A 17,782-nucleotide genomic window follows, 5' to 3' on the forward strand; every position below is an offset into this window, starting at 1 on the left:
GCGCTGGGTCCTCCGAGGTTCGGGAGGAATTTCCCCAGCGCACCTGCCGTCCTCATGACCTTCGGCCCCAACTCCCTGAAATGGGGCACGAAGGTCCACCCTCCGTCAAGGGTGAGCCCCAGATATTTCATGGTCGGGCTCACCCTGACCCTCCCTCCTCCTATGAGAAGGGTGGCACCCGGCGGGGGTCCTTTCCGCCCAGTCCCGCGGAAGAGGAGGGCTTCGGTCTTGTCGATTCTGACCCGAAGCCCCAACCTCTCTATGCGGCTGACCACGAGATCAGTACCGACCTCGGCCAGCCGCGCCGCCTCCTTGTAGCTCCGTCCCCGGGATAAGACGAGGGTGTCATCTGCATAGCAAATGACACCCATCCCGGGGAGGAGGCGACTCCGCAGGACCCAGTCATACCCGACATTCCACAGGACAGGTCCCAAGACCGAACCCTGTGGAACGCCGTTTTCGACTGTCCACCACTCTATGGACCCCCTCCGGTTCTCGACTGCCACCCTCCTCTGGGAGAGGTAGTCGCCTATCAGCCTCCTCAGATACAGGGGCACTCCGAAGTACTCGAGTGCCACCTGTATCGCGCTGTGTGGGAGGCTGTTGAAGGCGTTGGCGATGTCCAACGACACCGCCAACACTACCTCTCCTCTGCGTTCCGCCTCTTCCGTCACCGCCCTCAGGCGTTTGAGGGCATCGACGGTCGACCGACGGGCTCGGAACCCAAATTGGGACTCTGACAGTCCCGGGCCCGAGCCTTCCTCCAGGTGCCGAACGAGACGGGTGGCCATTATCTTCTCCAGGGCCTTCCCCGCCTCGTTCAGCACAACCACCGGTCGCACCGCCGAAGCCGAGTCCAGAGGCCGGCTGCCTTTTGGGAGTAGGCAAAGCCGGCCTTCCTTCCAGGCCCTCGGAAACTGCCCGGACCTCAGACAGAGGTCGAACAGCTCCCTGAGGGCTTCCCCGAGGTGCACCAGGGAGAGAGCAAGAACTCTCCCGTGCACCCCGTCCGGACCCGGTGCGCTTTTCTTACTCTGGAGGCGAGCCAGAATCGCCTCCATTTCAGACTCCGTGACGGTGGGCGGAACGCGTTCGCCCTCTTCCAACGTCAGCCGGGCCATTCTGGGGGGAGTAAATCCCGCAGGAGCGTCGGGGAAGAGTTCCCCCACGATCCCCCTCAGAACAGCTGGCTGGAGCACTTCCGTTATGGGGGCCGACTGGGCGCAGAGCTTGTTCCGCGCCCGCTTGTATGGTCGGCCCCAAGGGTCTCGATCGAGACCCTCCACCAGCTCCAGCCAGGCTGCCTCCTTGGCCCGGCAGATGGCCTGCTGCAGGATCAACTTTTTCGCGACGTAGATCCTGTACAGCCGGCCATCTCGCTCCTCGTCCTGGGGGCGGCGTCGCCTACTCCGGGTATATGCCCTCCTGGCCCCGTTGCAGGCGACCCGGAGGTTGGAGATATTCTCCGACCACCAGTACACCGCTCCCCGCGGGGGGGGACGTCCTACGGGGGGCATCGCCGCTCTGCAGACGTTTTGGAGAACGTCTCCGAAGCGACTAGCCCCTTCATCCACCCCCAACTCCGCACTCACCGGGAGACTCCAGCGGCCGACAACGGCCGCTTCTTCAGCCAGTTCCCGGTTGAGCTTTGACAGTGCCCAACGTGGGAACCGACTTCTCTCCCGGGGCGACGAGGAACTCGACGCTGGACTCCGGCGACCTGCAGGAGTGGAAGACACTTCGAACCGTATGTAGCGGTGGTCCGAGAGCGTCTCCACTCCTGCCTCAACCCTCCATCCCTCCACTCTGCGTGCGATGGTCGGAGTGGCGAAAGAGACATCCACCACTGAACCTCCCGACCGTCGCACGCACGTCTGGACTGTCCCCGTGTTGAGAAGGGACAGTCCGGCAGTTAGCGCCCATTCCTCCAGCTCCCTCCCTCTGGGTGTTGTGAGGGGGTTTCCCCACGCCGTGGACTTGGCGTTGAGGTCCCCCATCACAACCACCTGGAGAGGCGCTAACTGCCCTACCACCGGCCCGAGAGTGTCGAGAAAACTCTCGAAGGCTGGCAGGTCGCGGTTTGGGGAGAAATATACCCCGACTATGGCAATCTCCCCCGAACTGCCGCCACATACCCGTGGCCCCTCGCCTTGACTGCGAGAGGGGGCACGGCGCCCGGCCGCGTGACGATCGCCACGGAGCCGCCCGTGTCTCCCGCCCAATGAGGTAGGGCAGGGACATAGTACGGCTCCGCTATGACCGCCACGTCAACGGCCCACTCCACCATGGACTGCAGGAAGAGATCCTGAGCCCCGGCGCAGTGGTTACCGTTGGCCTGCAGGAAACTGAGATGTCCGGCCATTATTCGGACATCTCAGCTCCCGACGCCCGCCTCGAAACCCCCGCCCTTTGTGGCTGGGCCGGGAGTTTCCCACGGGTGGATGGGGGGCGGCACGAATGACCCCCCATCACATGGTCCGCCGGCTTGCTCGCGTCCGCGCACACAGCGCAGCGCGGAGACGCGGAGCACTGGGCGGACTTGTGGCCCTCCTTGCCGCAGCGGTAGCACAAACCGCTGCGGTCTTTTGGACTGGGGCACGCGGCCGCGACGTGCCCCGTTCCCAAGCACTTGAAACAGTGCTTGGGTCGTGCCTCCATGTACGAGAGCCGCACTTGGCTCCACCCGACCGACAGGCTGCCCAGCTGCAGCAGCTTTCTAGCCGCCGCAGCCGGCACCTCCACCAGGGCGGAGCCTGTGCCGCGAGGCCCAGGTCGCACGCTACGAACACTGACCTGGGCCTCTGTGCAGCCCCCCTCCTGCGCGACCGCGGCTATCAGCCGGTCCGCAGTCGTCGCGTCGTTGAGGCCCGTTACTCTTACATCCGTGAATTTCACGGGCCTCGACACCTCCACCTCCTCCGCCAGTACGGACCTCAGCTTTGCGGCCAATGCGTCGGCTTTGTCCGCACTGGTGGAGCCGGGCACCTCGATGATGCGGGCCCCTGTAGCCGTCGCTCTGATTTTCAGGGGCCCGATGCCCAGCTCCTTTTTGTCGACCTCTTTCTCGGCCCTGAGGAGGACCGATAAATACGACGCCCCCTTAGCCGCTGCTTCAGGCCGTAACTTCAACATTACGGCCTGTGAGCGTGGGAGCGCCACTTTCTTGGGGCCCTCCTTAGGGCCCGCCTTCTTTTTTGGCTGTGGCGCCGGTGTTTTGGTTACCAGCACAACTTCCTTCTTTTTGGGGGCCTTGCGGCGGACCACCTCCGTCCACCCCGCCGCAACAGCCCCGGCCCCAGCTGCAGCATGTTCGACGCTTCCACTAGAGATGGCTGGGCCAAACGCGGTCCAGGCCACCTCTTTTCCTCTCTTGGGGTCCTTGCCCCTACCCTTTCCCTTGGAGGGTGGTGGAGGGAGGGAGGGAAATTCGTCCTCCGACACCACCAGCACCGGCGCCGAAGACGCCGGTGAAGGAGCCGCCTTACCGGCCCCCCTTTGCATCCCCGCACGGCGGATCGCCGCTCTGGCAGCTACGGCGACGGCCGAGTTGTCGCCCGCCAGGGGGGGGCGTGAGACCTCTTCCCGTTTCAGCCGGGACTCCAGTGCTGCAAGCCTTCCATCCACCAGGTTACCCACCATCCTGGCGATGTTGGCCTCCAGCACCTGGAACTGGTCCCGGCTGGTTTGGCCGTCTGAAGCCGCCTGAGCCGCCGTCACCCTCTCTCGTCGCATCTCCTCAAACTGCTGCCGGTGAGCGCGCACTTCCTCCTTCAGACCCGCGTTTTCTCTTTGGAGCCTACCGATGTCGGCTCTAAGACGGCGGGTCTCTTCCGCTTCCGTGCGCGTCACCAGCACGTCGAGGACCTCCTTCAGGAAGACAGAAGCCTTCGTTATTTTTGAGGCGTACCCTCCCTTCAAATTGGTACTTTTTCCTACCAAACTTTTGATAAGGTCGAGGCTTTTCTCAGCCTCGACCATTATCATTTCCGCCCCCATGGCCTCCAGCTCAAGCGGGACCTCCTTCCCCTTCGCCCTCATCTTCGCACCGTCCCTCTCTCTCGCAAGACTCCTTTCCATACAGGAGTCGAAGGCAGCCTCCGACTCCTCCTCTTCCCGCTGGCGCAAGAATTTCCTGGCTCTAGCCAGATTTTTACCCCGCCCTCGCCTTCCCGCCAGATCCAGCCCTCTAACTATCCCGCCCCCGGTCTCGGTATCGGAGTCAGACATCTCCGAAAAGAGTCGCTTGGCTCCTAACTCCGATCCCGGACGCGAAGACAGCGAATCATCCGCCGCCACACTCCCTACACTCGGAATACCCGGTATTCCCCCCCGGGCACCCCCCCCACCATCATACTCTCTATCACCCATCTCCAAACACTCAACCACACTCAATAAAAACACCTTAAATCAACGAACGCAAGTGAAAACCAGAAACTCCCAATTGAATCATTAGTTTATTATTCCTTAATTAGGTTTATATAGATGCACTCTACAAAAATCATATGAGTTATTACCTGTCTAGTTGTTCATAACACTCTGTTAGAAAATATGTCTGTTAAATATTAAAACACAATGTTTAAATTAACCTTTATTTTAAACGATTTATAAATAAAACAACATAGCATTATATGAACAGTGTCCATATTTTAATAGTCAACAGATGTGGTGTGAATAATATTAATTTAAATACAAATTGCGAGAATTTTATATGCAAAATCTGATAAGGTCTACCATTTAGAAGATTTTCAAAATAATGGTATTGAAATCTGTATATTTTTTTAATATAATGAATTTGATGCAGGAGTAATTTTTATTATTTTTTCTAAATAAAGAAATAGCTGGAAGAATTTGTGAACTATCATCATTTTACTTTGCATTAATTCTTTAATAAAATCAATAATGAATATGTATTAACCTTGCAATTATTTTTTGAGAATTCTTTTAGGGGAAAATTTAATTATTTTTTTAATAAAAGAAAAATTGTTCTAATTTGAAGAAGATGTATATAATTCCTAATTTTGTTTTGTTGAGTTTATGTAAATTATAGTAAACATAACAGTTAGGAAATAAAACGTATATTTTGGTAACTTATGTTAACATTCTTCGACTTGCTGTACACAACTTTGGCGATAAATAAAATTAACCTAGAATGATTACAAATAGTTAACCAAAAAAAAAAAAAAAACAACGAGACTGTCCAATGTAACGATTTTTTTTACAATAAGTTTCCATAGACACGTGTTAGTATGAGAGTATACATTTAAAATTTATATAAAATCACAAATACATATATAATAAAAAAAAAAATGTATTAGCTAGTGAATTTCGAGATGTAGAGTGATTAAAACAAAATAAAAAGCATAGATTGGCTAACAATAATGTAGAAGTAAACGACACAAAAAAATATGTAAATAAAACTATTTAAAAAAAAAATAATTAATACATGTTATTTAATTGGAATAAAATGCACGACCGACGTCTTTTCATATCACAACGCTACGTCACCAGGATACCTGCTTGCATTCGTGTAAAAATAGATTTTTAACTTTAGTATCGCAGTCTCAATCTGTGATAATACTGTTGCGGAGCGCTATTTCACGTATATAATAATTTATTGCTTATATTCATTTATTTATTTATTTTTTTAGGTTATTATATATTGCTTTAAAAAATAAAAATAAAAAAATGGACGTGTAATTTAGAATACATCACATTACATGAACATGTTATAGAAGGAACACTTACTCCTAACAATACACGGTACGGTGCTGACTCCGAGGATAATAGCACAGATAAATAATTAAATATTAACGGTATAGAATCGGATACGCTAGTTTACACATCTAATTAGACGTATCAAGCCACGACAACAATTACACAGATTATAATCATTATAATTATATCATTTATTATGCGTCAACAATCAACATTATGGAGAGCACGTGCACTCGTTCTATCTAAACATCTCAAACGGTTATCCAACAAGAGAGGCCCGCGGTCGCCGCGGTCGCCGCGGCCGCATCTCAGCATGCAACATATTGCACCTCAGCGCCGCGCTAACGGCTGACGACAGCGAATAAATAAATCTTATCTAGTACGTAAGAATAATGTAGTACACAGCGAATACAATGCAATAGACAGAACTGAAGATTCATAGACACTTCGCAATACACTATAAGATACAACATCGGCTACTCATTGACTAGTCTAACAGCATTCAGCGCCGCGCCCCCGCACGCGCATCTGGAACCAATACCAACGACGTCACATTACTTATTAATATAATATGTAGATCGTTTAAATAATATTATATATAGCGCTCCTTCGTATATGAACGAATAAAGAGACTTGTCGACATCACTTATTCAAAGTAAAATTTAAAATTGTTCATGATTTTATAAGGAACTGTTTGTGTGCTATGCTTAATTGTATAACATGTGAAGTGATTGTAAGGGTATGTGTACATGGCTGTAGAATAAATTAAAAATAACCGGAATTCAATAACACCGATTTTTTACTAAAAATCTCATGGTAAAAAGTTGACCAAAACTGTACAAATATTATTAATAGAAGAAAAAAGTTTATTTAGTAAGGTTCCCGAAACAAATGCTATTGACACATCGTCTTAACATCAAACTGTACGAGTTCCATCTTATTAAAGTACTCAATACCAGGTTGAACTACAATACGTACAATATATATATATATATCGGCGCAAGCAGCTTCAACGACGGATGCAACATGAAAATAACTGGCATCAATTATTATAACACCTTATTGGTCGTCGTTGCTATTGTTAAAAGTAAAACGAAATCAAAGAGAATAGAACTATGTTTGAATTCTGGTTTAAATATGACGTCTGGACGCACGACAGGGGACTGCAGAGTTCAGCGAGTGCGGAGCATAAAGAACCTTCGAGAAATGCAAGAACATTTAGAAGAATTGAAGTTTCATTTTAAAATATCTGGAACTTACTGAAACAAGTGACATTAGAGATGTCAGCGAGGCTGGCGTCCTGTCTTTAAAATAATGAATTTATAATAAAATCCGATATATATATATATATATATATATATATATATATATATATATATATATATATATATGCGTTTCAATGCTTGTGTAAGTGCTTGTTTGTTAATGCGTGTATGAATGAACGAATGCGCGCGCGTGTGAGTATGTCACGTGGACGTGTGTGTGTGTGTGTGTGTGTGTGTATATACTCACTATGCGGGGTAGTGGTGATGTAGGGGCGCGTCTCTGTCGGGCAACTTGCGCACCTTCATAGTGCCGTCCGCACCGCACGAGAACAGACGATTGGCATTATCTGGAAAATATAATAAGTCTAATTTAATAATTGACTAAAGAAATTAAACGATTTATCTAAGACTCTGTTTCAGAATAAGAACCTTATATGCGAAAACTTCCTGGTTTAACAGATTTTTTTTATTACTTAAAGCTAATAAAAAGAGGGGAAAATTAAATATGGTAATTATTACAGTGAGGTACGGACTGGCAATGTTTTCTTTGATAATCATCAATACATATTATAAAACAAAGTCCCTCGCCGCGTCCGCTTGTCTGTCTGTTCGCAATAAACAGAAAACCTAAAGCTGCCTAAGTCTTTGAGATATAACAAAATAATATATTGTGAAATAGTGTGTCTTAAATAGGTCTCCAAAAAAGTCCGCGGTGGCGTATGTCTATACCTCAAGGATAACATACTATATCCAATTTATAACTTTTAAAAATTGGTATTCCTAAAGCGTTTATTGGAAAGCTATTTACATAAATAAGTTTTCTTGGAATAAATTACTTCGTTTTCAAGCCTACATCAGTATTTGTAAATTACTTTTCGAGTCATTTAAGTCGGGCGTACCATTTGTAAGTTATCATAATATAAGTTTAATAGTTCTCAAAATTAAATAGGCTATTTCATATTTTTTGTAAAGAGCCCGTGCGAAGCCGGGGCTGGTACCTCGTTCCTAGTTAAATATATAATTCTCACCTATATGTATTTGAGTGACTCCTTGCCCTATATGTTTGAAGAATGAACTCCTCGCATGCTCTCCAGCGAACGTGTGCAGGAGTTGGTGAGTCGCCAACGAGAACACCTGCAAGTTATAATACTCACAAATAAATAAATATAATAGATTTTTAAAACGACAAAATTATAAGCGCACTGACTGTGAGCCTTGCATAAAAAAAAAATTTACTTTTTATTCTTTATTGTCTGGACGGAATATACCTTTAGTTATAAACTTTTAGACACCTACAGCGTTAGATAAAGAAAAAGATAATTATAATATGTCAGTAGCAATAAACATACTGCAAAAATAATAATCTATATACATATAAGATGTATGAAAAAAAAATATATACAGAAATTTAATTAATTGAAAACTGAAATACTTAAATAACAGTCGTAAATTTAATGTGCTAGGTATTTAAAAATAATTATCAAACAGATTTTATATGAATTGCTGAGGAACTTTATTTTATAAATAAAAATGATATAAGATTCGACTAATGTGATTATAATTAAAATAGCTTTATTGAACGTGTGGAATCACAACTTGGATGTACTTGAAGCGCACAAACAATGAACAGTTCGGAAATAAGCCACAAGCTTGGACGCAGAAAGTAGAGTTTAAATACAGCAACAATAGTTTTAGAGATGAATACAGTTCGTGAAGCAGCTATGTTACGTAAGAGGTTTATATACACCCTACCCGTACGTAGAGGTGTCGATATTAAAGGTTATCTTCAGACTTCAAGCAGTGCTTTACTTAATCATATTCACTATTGATATAATATCAACGTGGATACGAACAGATTTCTAAGAATATATATGACCTTGATGTCACCATCCGCAGCGCCGATAGCGTAGTAATCCTCCTTGGGCGACAGCGCGACGCACTTGATGGGTGCGTGGTGGGCGTGCAGCTTGTGTCGCGGAGCCCTAGCGCGCACGTCCCACACTAGTACGTCACCTCGCCGACCGCACGACACCAGCGCTCCGGCGCCGCCCGCCCACGACACACACGACGCCCCGCCCTCGTGACACGTCCACGCTTTACAATATGATATAAAAAACACATGAATGGCATATAAAAAACATAGAGGTGAGCGATCTCAGCAGTATCAAAGTTCTTAGGCTCTAGTCGCGACTCTGTTCATCCAATAATCGCTCTTTACATAGTCCAGTATAATATTGACACATGACGTTGGTGTAATTTATAAGGAGACTCTAACTAAGAGAGAGGGGAATACAGAAAATTTTGCTCTAGCGATCTTCATTGGTTGAGGAACTTACAAACGACTAATGCCTTCTTGATTGGCATCAATGTATCCCATATGGCGACGTTTTTGCTCTCGGAACTATGACCGGCTGAAACAGAATAAAGAACAAATGTAATGATAATTTTTCAACGTAATATTTCGAAATATCTTCATTGTGGCATTCGTACCTGTAGCGACCAAACTACATGAACCCAGGAACACGAAATCGCTGATACCTTTACTGTGGCATTGGTGGGTCTGAAAGTTCATTACAAGAATTAATGACTTTCTCGCTATTGGTGAAACGATAAATTAACTATCAAATATGAAGAATATTCGTCGTAGTAAACGGAAAACAAAATTAACCTAAATACAGATAGCATACAAAATACGTGACACAAAATATACTTGCAGGATATTCAATAAATAATGATTATATAAAAATCTGGAATTTTTTAAATCATATTAAAATATATGGCATGAAAATTTCCTAGTTTCTGCATAAGCTAAATACTGCCTCAACCAAAACCTTAGATATATAAAGAATTGAAGTTCAAAACGATGACGTTACTTACAAAGAACGGTCTCCTGGCTTTCGCTGACATGGTGTCAGAGGCGAGTGCTACCGACGGTTGGAGTTGCCACAGCGCTAAGTTCCCATCGGCGTCTGACGCGGCGAACTTGTTGCCATAGTCCGAGAATCGAACACGGGTCACCTTGGCGAAGGCGCCAGGAGCACGCGGCGACCACACGCACGAACCGTGACCCCACTCCCACACTTGTACGGAACCATCAGCGCCACCAGTCAAATCTATATAGGATTTTTGTTAAGCAAAAATGCATATAATTGTTCAGGCGAGTCCTTCACAGCAAAAAAAAAACTAATAATTTTCATAGGCTTCTAATACATTCAATAATATATTTCCTAAAAAAATATTTAAGTCTCTGTTCCTGTTATTAGAAATGTCTGTATTGTTGCAGAAACGTTCCGATACATTTATTATTTGAGTCTGTTCGGTATGAGTTTAACATACAGCAATAAGATCAAGCATTAATCACAAGACCTTTACTTACATAGTGGCTGAGAAGGATGTGCAGCCATTCTTTTGATGTTATCGATTTTATGTTTCAGCACCTAATAAAAAAAATCATTGATATTTATATAGTTATTTCTGTAATTTTTCTTCACATAAATAGACTTAAAAAAAAAAGAAAATAAATACAAAAAATAGCAAGCACCTATTAATACAACCAAAGCAAATATAACATGATCGATACCTATAAAATAAAACAACTAGTAACAAGAGGCCGGTGTCTACCATGAGATGAGAAAAATAAATCAAACATGATCATAACCAAAAAAAGGTAAAGAAATCGATGTGATTAGCTGGTGAGGGCAAAAATAATTAATCAATCAATCGAAATAAGAATTAAAAAAGAAAAATTAAAAAAACAAGGATCGCTGGATGAAGACCGCAAACAATGTCGTTTCTTAATACATGTGGAACCGGGTGAGTGAACGTACACTTAGGGCTGGGGTTTGTAACTGACCGGTTTCATGAGAAGCTTGGAGCGATGCAGCACCAGCCGACAGTATTTCGCGTCGTGGCAACCCGGGAACTGCAGGCCCTTCACCTGCGGCACATCTCGGTTACACACATTCATCACCTATCATCACCTCATCACCCTTCGGGAGTCATCACCTAATCGATCACCTAGCTATGTAACCCCAAGGAACGTATAAGCGAAGCTATATGGAACGCATCACGTCATACACAAGACCCACACCATTCCAACTGACCGGTACCGACTGAGTGAGCGAATGAATCGAATGTAATGTTACTGTTATCAGATCTTCATTCTCCCAATCAGTTGGTCAGAATGCTAGAGAATCATTCACGTACTGTGACAACGTACGCTTCGTAGCCAGTTGGGTTCGATTGGCTTGGCCTTCGCTCGTGCTGTGGATTTTTATATTATATGATTTATGGATATATATTTGTCTGTGGATATGATATATTGTAGTGCTATTATAAATATTATAACAATGGATTAGTCTATGATGAGTTAGTAGTCGTCTTAGTTATAAATTAGTATAGCTTATTTGATTATATATTAGATGACGTTACCACACTGGCTCCTCTTCCGGTTTGACTGGCCATTCCGACAGGTACTTGTGGCAAGTTGGGGTTCATCGGGGAATTGTTGCCAGTGCCGGGTACAGAACCGCCATTTTGTCTAAAAATTACACAATATAATCATCTGTTCCAGAATATAACAAAAACAGAGTTGTAAATCGTAACCATCAGATATGAGCAACATTATTTAGAAATTAATTGTAAGAATTGTAGATTAACTTATATTATTACTGTATTAATTGTAACTATCTTGTTAATGTAAGTAACATTACATACACAAAATGACGAATATTGATATTTTTCCACATGATGAGTACATACGAAGGTCTATTTACACCATCACAAAATACCATTCTATAGATTCCTCATTTCCACTCTATTGTAATATTACATTTAGTATCATATTGTTTTGTCTTAAGGCGATTCCGACGGTTATCTATTCGACTCTCCCTAACTGCTAGTATGTAAATAGTATATTTTGTGTACGTACTTATCATGATGCTGTATGAGCAGGAAGCCAGTATCAGGCAGAGCGGCGGGGTCGGAGGCCAGCGCCAGCAGGTCAACCTCACACTCGTCCTCGGCCCAGCAGGCTCCTCCGCGCAACAGCAACGACACATCCATCTCCTGGACCTCACGAGCCGTAGCCACCGCTAAAAGACCTCCACCGACCTGAAACGTGTACCGAAACATGGATCTAAATAACTATTCGAAAATGAGTTTATGGGTTATCTTGTTTTGTCAGAGAATAGAGATTGTGGTTATTTTTTTTAAGATAACTTAGTTTTAAACCATTTGAAATTGATAGCACGTAGACAGATCTTCAACAAGTCACTGCCAACGAAGCCGTTGTAATCGGTCACCCATCATATTGTTGCAAATTAAAATGAAACCCTGATAAATATATTTTTGAACCCTGTCTGTATTTTGACTAAAACATTAGCAATTATTTGAGTTTTACTTATAACTTAGTTTAATTACATTTTCAATACCTAATATAATTTTAAAATGATGAATTTTTCAATCGAGATGTCAACCAGTTAAAAATTGTTCGGGAACGAATTCTCCTGTAGCCTTTTTATATATGGTGTGAACCTTTTCCTTATAAATATTGCTCCGTCATACAAATATACTTTAAATCACCTAGTCTAAGCCTCTCACGATTGTACTGACCCTGTTAAGACAGAACGCCGCTATGGAGTCCTGTTCCTTGTGTATGATCCTTACAGGACTGTGCAGATCGTCGTCCTTTCGCGGCGCCCGCTCGTGTGATTCCGAACATGTGCGACGGCGTGAAAACACAGCGCGAATAAACACCTCCTGTGTACACACGTTATTAGTATATTAAATTACTTACTACAATTAATTTCTTTTAATATTGACATCAATTCATCATCTAGGAAATACGTTTAGCGATAAAAATTTCAAACCATTTCTTAGAAGCTATTTAATATAACACGATTACAATTATAAAGATGTTTGCTTTGTTTGGTTTTAGTCATATTGTTTAAGTTCAAAAACAACTATATACTATATATATGGGGTGTGTAAAATACTGAAAAGAATTTAAGTATTATAAAATTCTTGTGTATATATAATAAGGTGCATTATGTAATAATGTATAATAAGATTAATTTTCAAATAAATTAATACCTTAGGTGTAAAAATAAAAATATCACCTTACTTGAGACGTTAGATGACAACATATTATGAGCAATGCTATAACAAACCTGGACTTGTTCCTGTCGGACGAGATAATTCCACAAACGGCGCGCGGGCGCTGAGCTATACAGAGCAGAATTGAACGGCGTGTTGTGTTTTTCTAAGAGGCATCTGAAATATTACATGTAATCAATAAATAAGTGTTACATTCATTATTATAATAACATCTAGAAGTCCTATTTTTATAAATAGACGTCCCCTGCGCACTTTTTCTTGTTTTAGTGGGACTAGATACCGGAGTGCGTTTTAGTGGTTCCAGATTTTTTATTTTAGATATGAAAAGATTATATAGAAAGTTAACAAGTAACTTGGTATGATTAGGAAAATTTACATTTATTAATGGAATGCAGCTGTATCTATACCGATGATATATACCATAATAGTTCGAAATAACAGACGTACAGAATCCCAGCCGTCACATGGTATGTGAAGTATTTTTAATCAAAAAGACATTTTGATATTTTATATTATGTATATATATATTTTGATCATATCCGACCTGTATTTGTTAATGGGCGGTCCTGTGGTGATTTGTTCCGGGAAGCAGCCCGGTATATAGTCTGTGGGCGGCGCGCGTGACTCCAAGGTCTCAGTCAACTGCTGCTGCCACTGTTCCAGGCGACGGAGCGCTCCGTGGACTGTGGGACTTGTAGTCGCCAGTTCTGGAACACGATTCAACATATTTTATAATAAATTCTTAATAACCCCATAATAAATACATGGAAATATTTGCTGTAAGTAGAAAGCGAAGACTGAGATCAAGGATTTCGGTACGTACTAAACTCGGTTTCAGGACTCTTGTTGTTTCAAACTTTCTATCCCACTATGAATTAATGTTCAAAGCAAATGAGAAAATGTTCCTAATTTACATCATAAAATTTTTCTTCATTGATATGACATCAGATTCCACTATTTCTTGTAACTCTTTAAATTTTAAGTGAAGGCTAACTCACCAGACATCTCTATTCCGCAGAGCTGCAGGAAGTGCTGCAGTTTGTGCTGTGCAAGTCGCAGAACAGCCACTCGCATTACGTACCAAGAGTACGAATCCACATCACAGTGTTCCATGTTGGCGCCCTTACGGCGTTTCTCGGTCCTGGAACAGGTAATTAACAGCTGATAAGCAGTTTATTAGGAGAAATGAAGATTTTATATGGATGGGAGTATCTTAGCCTTAAACTCGAATATTATTTCAAGTTTTATGAAACCTAAATTTTTTTTTGCAAATAAAAAGAGCTAGACTGAAAGTCTAAGTCAGTCAAAGTTACTAAAAACTAAGATTTCCAAGGGCATAATCATTATTTAGATTATGGAAAGAAATAACACCAACTTGACTTTAGAAGTATCGAAGATATCGTCATCATCGCAATCACTTCCACTATCCTCTGCTTCATCAGCTCCGGATTCTGCTGAATCATAGTCGTTGCTGTCAGGATCTTGTTCCGGCGTCGGCTGTAAAATTCATATCTTAGTCACTTGTTCAAACACCATCTATACATCATTGCTTGTTTTTATCACCTTAGTAAGGAGGAAAGTCAGTATGCTGTATAGAGGAGGTACAAATTGTTCTCGATACGTCGGTCGACCTTCCTGTATGTTCTTGTGGGGTGCGGTGGGTCCTAGACCTAATAATCTCATGTGTAATAAAGCCCTCTTCTCTCGAAGCGAAGACCACACTGACGTACCTTCCGTGCGTTCAACCAGTTTTGGCTAAAAACATAATATATGTATACAATACATTAAAACAAGTGTTTCCAAGATTCTCTAGTAGAAATCGGTGGACGTCGAGACCGTCTTACGTCACCTATTTTAAATATTATTTTTTTTGTAATTTTTCTAACATATTTTGGTGTATAATAATGAACATGATAATAATAAGTAAGAGTATATATACCTGGGGCGTAGCTGGTGCGGTCGTAAGTAATCTTTTTACACCTCCACCGAATAATTTTGAATGTGCTTTATTATCTGTGGTGTGTGCAGCTAGGCGATAAAGTAAGTGCGCGTCTCTAGCTGCGAGTGCCCATCCCAGTAATGCCAAGTAAACAGCGCAGAAGGCCTCCGCCAGTAGAACTGGTAATCTTGGTGCTTCTTCCTCTTCCGCAGCTCGCAGAGCCAAGCCTCTAAGAGCTGACACACCTAAAAATTGGTAACGAGTCAGTACCGCTTTAGTAAATTATATATAAGAATTGTAATAGCTTTAGTAAATTATAGACTTTGCACCTGGCCATTTATTAGGCGGAGTAGTTACGGACAGTTCTTCCACTGAGTACCGTCGCGGTCTCACAAGTAGGTTAGTCGTCCCGGGAGTTTCCGCTATCATACTGTAACGTATTTACAAAGCTCAACATAGACCGCTTTAATACAATATACCTGTGTGAACTAACTTTAGGCAATATTTTATAACTTACCCGTCGTGGTGATGTGAATGTTTGATGGTGAAGGTGTCAGAGTCGCATAAACTCTGGTATATACAAGCGGATAGCGCCACAGCCAACTCTCGTAACGTATGCAGCACTCTGGATGCCCCCCCTCCAGGCACACCCAGCTCAGATAACGTGCCCAACATGTCGTGAGCAACAGACTGATGATAGACAAAGAGAGCGATTATATGCTATCACTGTCATCATAATTGTATGTACTAGAAATTCATTCAGAGATCTAGTTATTGTACAAATCTAGAAAATAAAGTTATGAGCGGTTCCGATTAATATATATTTGTGAATATGCGTTAAGAAATGAATGAAATACATTTTGATTTTATTGGAGCTTTTACAAATACAATATCACTTCACAATAACAAATAATGTTAATCCATTAAGCTATATGATTAATATTCCCCTTAAGATGAAACCTTACTTGTAAATGACGCACGGGATCGGCAACGACTGTGTTATTAGTAGCAACAGCAGCTGCTAATAGCGGCAATGTTGTCGGGAACGGCAGAGGCGACAGCAGTTGCTGATGCTGTTTGTCCTGTCCCAGTTCTTGCAGCAGCAAGACCAATTCCATACGTACTGATGCCAGGCCACCGCCGCCAGCACCATGCAGTGAACAGTATGACAGAAGCGTACGCAGGAGAGTTTCGTTAGCTGGAAATATAAATTAGTCGTTTTCTGACTGTTAAGGGCTAAATAGGACCCTACAATTATAAAGAAGTAAAAAAGTATGGCAAAGAACGTTGATTGATTAAAATTACAATTAAAATTTTATGTCTCTAATGTATAACTGACATTAATGATTCAGTTGACCATCGTTAACACTCTATAAAAATATATGCTTTTATGAAAAATTTACCTTTGAGCCATTTTTTTCTACGCACAGCCCGTTGCACTTTAGCCTCAAAATCTGACTTCTCCCGCACGAGCAGCTGATGTAATGTTGGTTTTTCCGGTAATGGTGGGGATTCCCCATCAGCGCAGATTAGTTCACCGCCAGAGGCAGCCCCCGATGCTGACACATATCCACAGAGACGACGAAGAGCTTCCACTTCACGCTCCAACCAAATGTAAAGTTGATAACGGAGATGCCCGCCTATGATTTTAATATCATTTTTAATATAACGTAATAAATAACTAATAATTAAGTTATAATACCCACCGTCCACTTCAAAGCCGGTGGCAAGGGTGCTCAATTCTTCCATCAATATTTTGAGACAGGCGACGAACTTTAACTGCTGTGCCATTATATCCACTGTAGGCGGTTCTTCTGGTTTATCTGAGTCCACAACTCCATTAACAAGGGGTTCTTCCTCTTTGTTGATTTTAATTTCCAGCGGCGGTGTCGATGCTCCTGACTCCTCTGACCTAATAAATAATATAAGCCGTATTAGATTTTGTTGATATTAAAATTATATAATTAAAATTTCATACAAGAAATAATGTTATGAGAAATTATCATTTAAAAGGCATTAACTCACTTATTGTCTTCATCATCATCCCATGATAGAACCAGTTCGTCTTTCTTTTCGGTGCTCACTGGCGCACCCCAGTCTATTGACGTTGATGTGCCCCAATCCATGGTCGATTCTTCAGCTTCTGAGAAGATAAGCGAATAATTTTTAAGTTACAGAATCTTTTCCTATAAATTTATTTAATATAATCAAGAAATATTATAAAAACAGAGTCCTTTTTTTTCGCAGAGACACCAGAATATTAAAGCCAGTAAGCCCAAAACAAAAAACACACAAAGAATTCCATAAAAGCCAATAACTAATAAAGACACAGGGACGTACAAGCGAACGTGAATGGGCCCTACTTTTGGGTGTTTCCTCCAGCTGCCCCGAGTGGATGACCGCGTGGTCTACAGACGGGGCTGATGTGGGTCCAGTACGAGGACGTTCATCACGGACGCGGCCTGGCAGCTTAGATAGCACTTCTAAGGCCAGGGCAGGGCAGCCGGCTTTAAAATGACCATGCGCAGTCTGGAAGTATAGACGACGCTCCAAACGAGTTATGCCTTCCTCCGGCTCTTGCTGAAGAAGAGCTAATGTACCGCCCTAGAAAAGAAAGCAATAATTAATCAGTAAATTAAGGTATAACATAAACAACGTGATATTTATATTAGGAATATGATAAGTTCGTGTCATAAATTTGCGACTGTGGACATTATAAACAACGCTTAATATATCACATCAATAA

At 43.0% G+C, this 17,782-nt stretch overlaps 1 protein-coding gene across 4 annotated transcripts in view; it reads right to left on the reverse strand.

Annotated features, from left to right (window-relative positions):
- Window positions 1-5,059: 5,059 nt before the first annotated feature.
- Window positions 5,060-17,782, reverse strand: part of LOC116767890 (dmX-like protein 2) — a 37,499-nt gene continuing 24,776 nt past the window's right edge. For 2 of the 4 annotated variants that reach the window (XM_061523583.1, XM_032658402.2), the window contains 25 exons: window positions 17,400-17,640; window positions 17,062-17,179; window positions 16,743-16,948; window positions 16,440-16,676; window positions 16,002-16,234; window positions 15,554-15,726; window positions 15,366-15,466; window positions 15,037-15,281; window positions 14,661-14,852; window positions 14,473-14,594; window positions 14,096-14,238; window positions 13,642-13,804; window positions 13,151-13,253; window positions 12,594-12,740; window positions 11,911-12,092; window positions 11,412-11,520; window positions 10,834-10,917; window positions 10,357-10,417; window positions 9,858-10,093; window positions 9,471-9,540; window positions 9,317-9,391; window positions 8,857-9,074; window positions 8,009-8,114; window positions 7,228-7,327; window positions 5,060-6,243 (listed from right to left, as the gene is read on the reverse strand). In XM_061523583.1, the coding sequence (XP_061379567.1) occupies window position 6,243; window positions 7,228-7,327; window positions 8,009-8,114; window positions 8,857-9,074; window positions 9,317-9,391; window positions 9,471-9,540; window positions 9,858-10,093; window positions 10,357-10,417; window positions 10,834-10,917; window positions 11,412-11,520; window positions 11,911-12,092; window positions 12,594-12,740; window positions 13,151-13,253; window positions 13,642-13,804; window positions 14,096-14,238; window positions 14,473-14,594; window positions 14,661-14,852; window positions 15,037-15,281; window positions 15,366-15,466; window positions 15,554-15,726; window positions 16,002-16,234; window positions 16,440-16,676; window positions 16,743-16,948; window positions 17,062-17,179; window positions 17,400-17,640 (3,666 nt within the window). In that variant the 3' untranslated portion in view covers window positions 5,060-6,242. Of the gene's footprint in view, window positions 6,244-7,227; window positions 7,328-8,008; window positions 8,115-8,856; window positions 9,075-9,316; window positions 9,392-9,470; window positions 9,541-9,857; window positions 10,094-10,356; window positions 10,418-10,833; window positions 10,918-11,186; window positions 11,244-11,411; window positions 11,521-11,910; window positions 12,093-12,593; window positions 12,741-13,150; window positions 13,254-13,641; window positions 13,805-14,095; window positions 14,239-14,472; window positions 14,595-14,660; window positions 14,853-15,036; window positions 15,282-15,365; window positions 15,467-15,553; window positions 15,727-16,001; window positions 16,235-16,439; window positions 16,677-16,742; window positions 16,949-17,061; window positions 17,180-17,399; window positions 17,641-17,782 lie in introns of all 4 variants that reach the window. The other 2 variants (XM_061523582.1, XM_061523584.1) reach the window with 2 other exon arrangements.

This window comes from Danaus plexippus, chromosome 19, assembly GCF_018135715.1.
Source record: "Danaus plexippus chromosome 19, MEX_DaPlex, whole genome shotgun sequence".
Lineage (NCBI taxonomy): Eukaryota > Metazoa > Arthropoda > Insecta > Lepidoptera > Nymphalidae > Danaus > Danaus plexippus.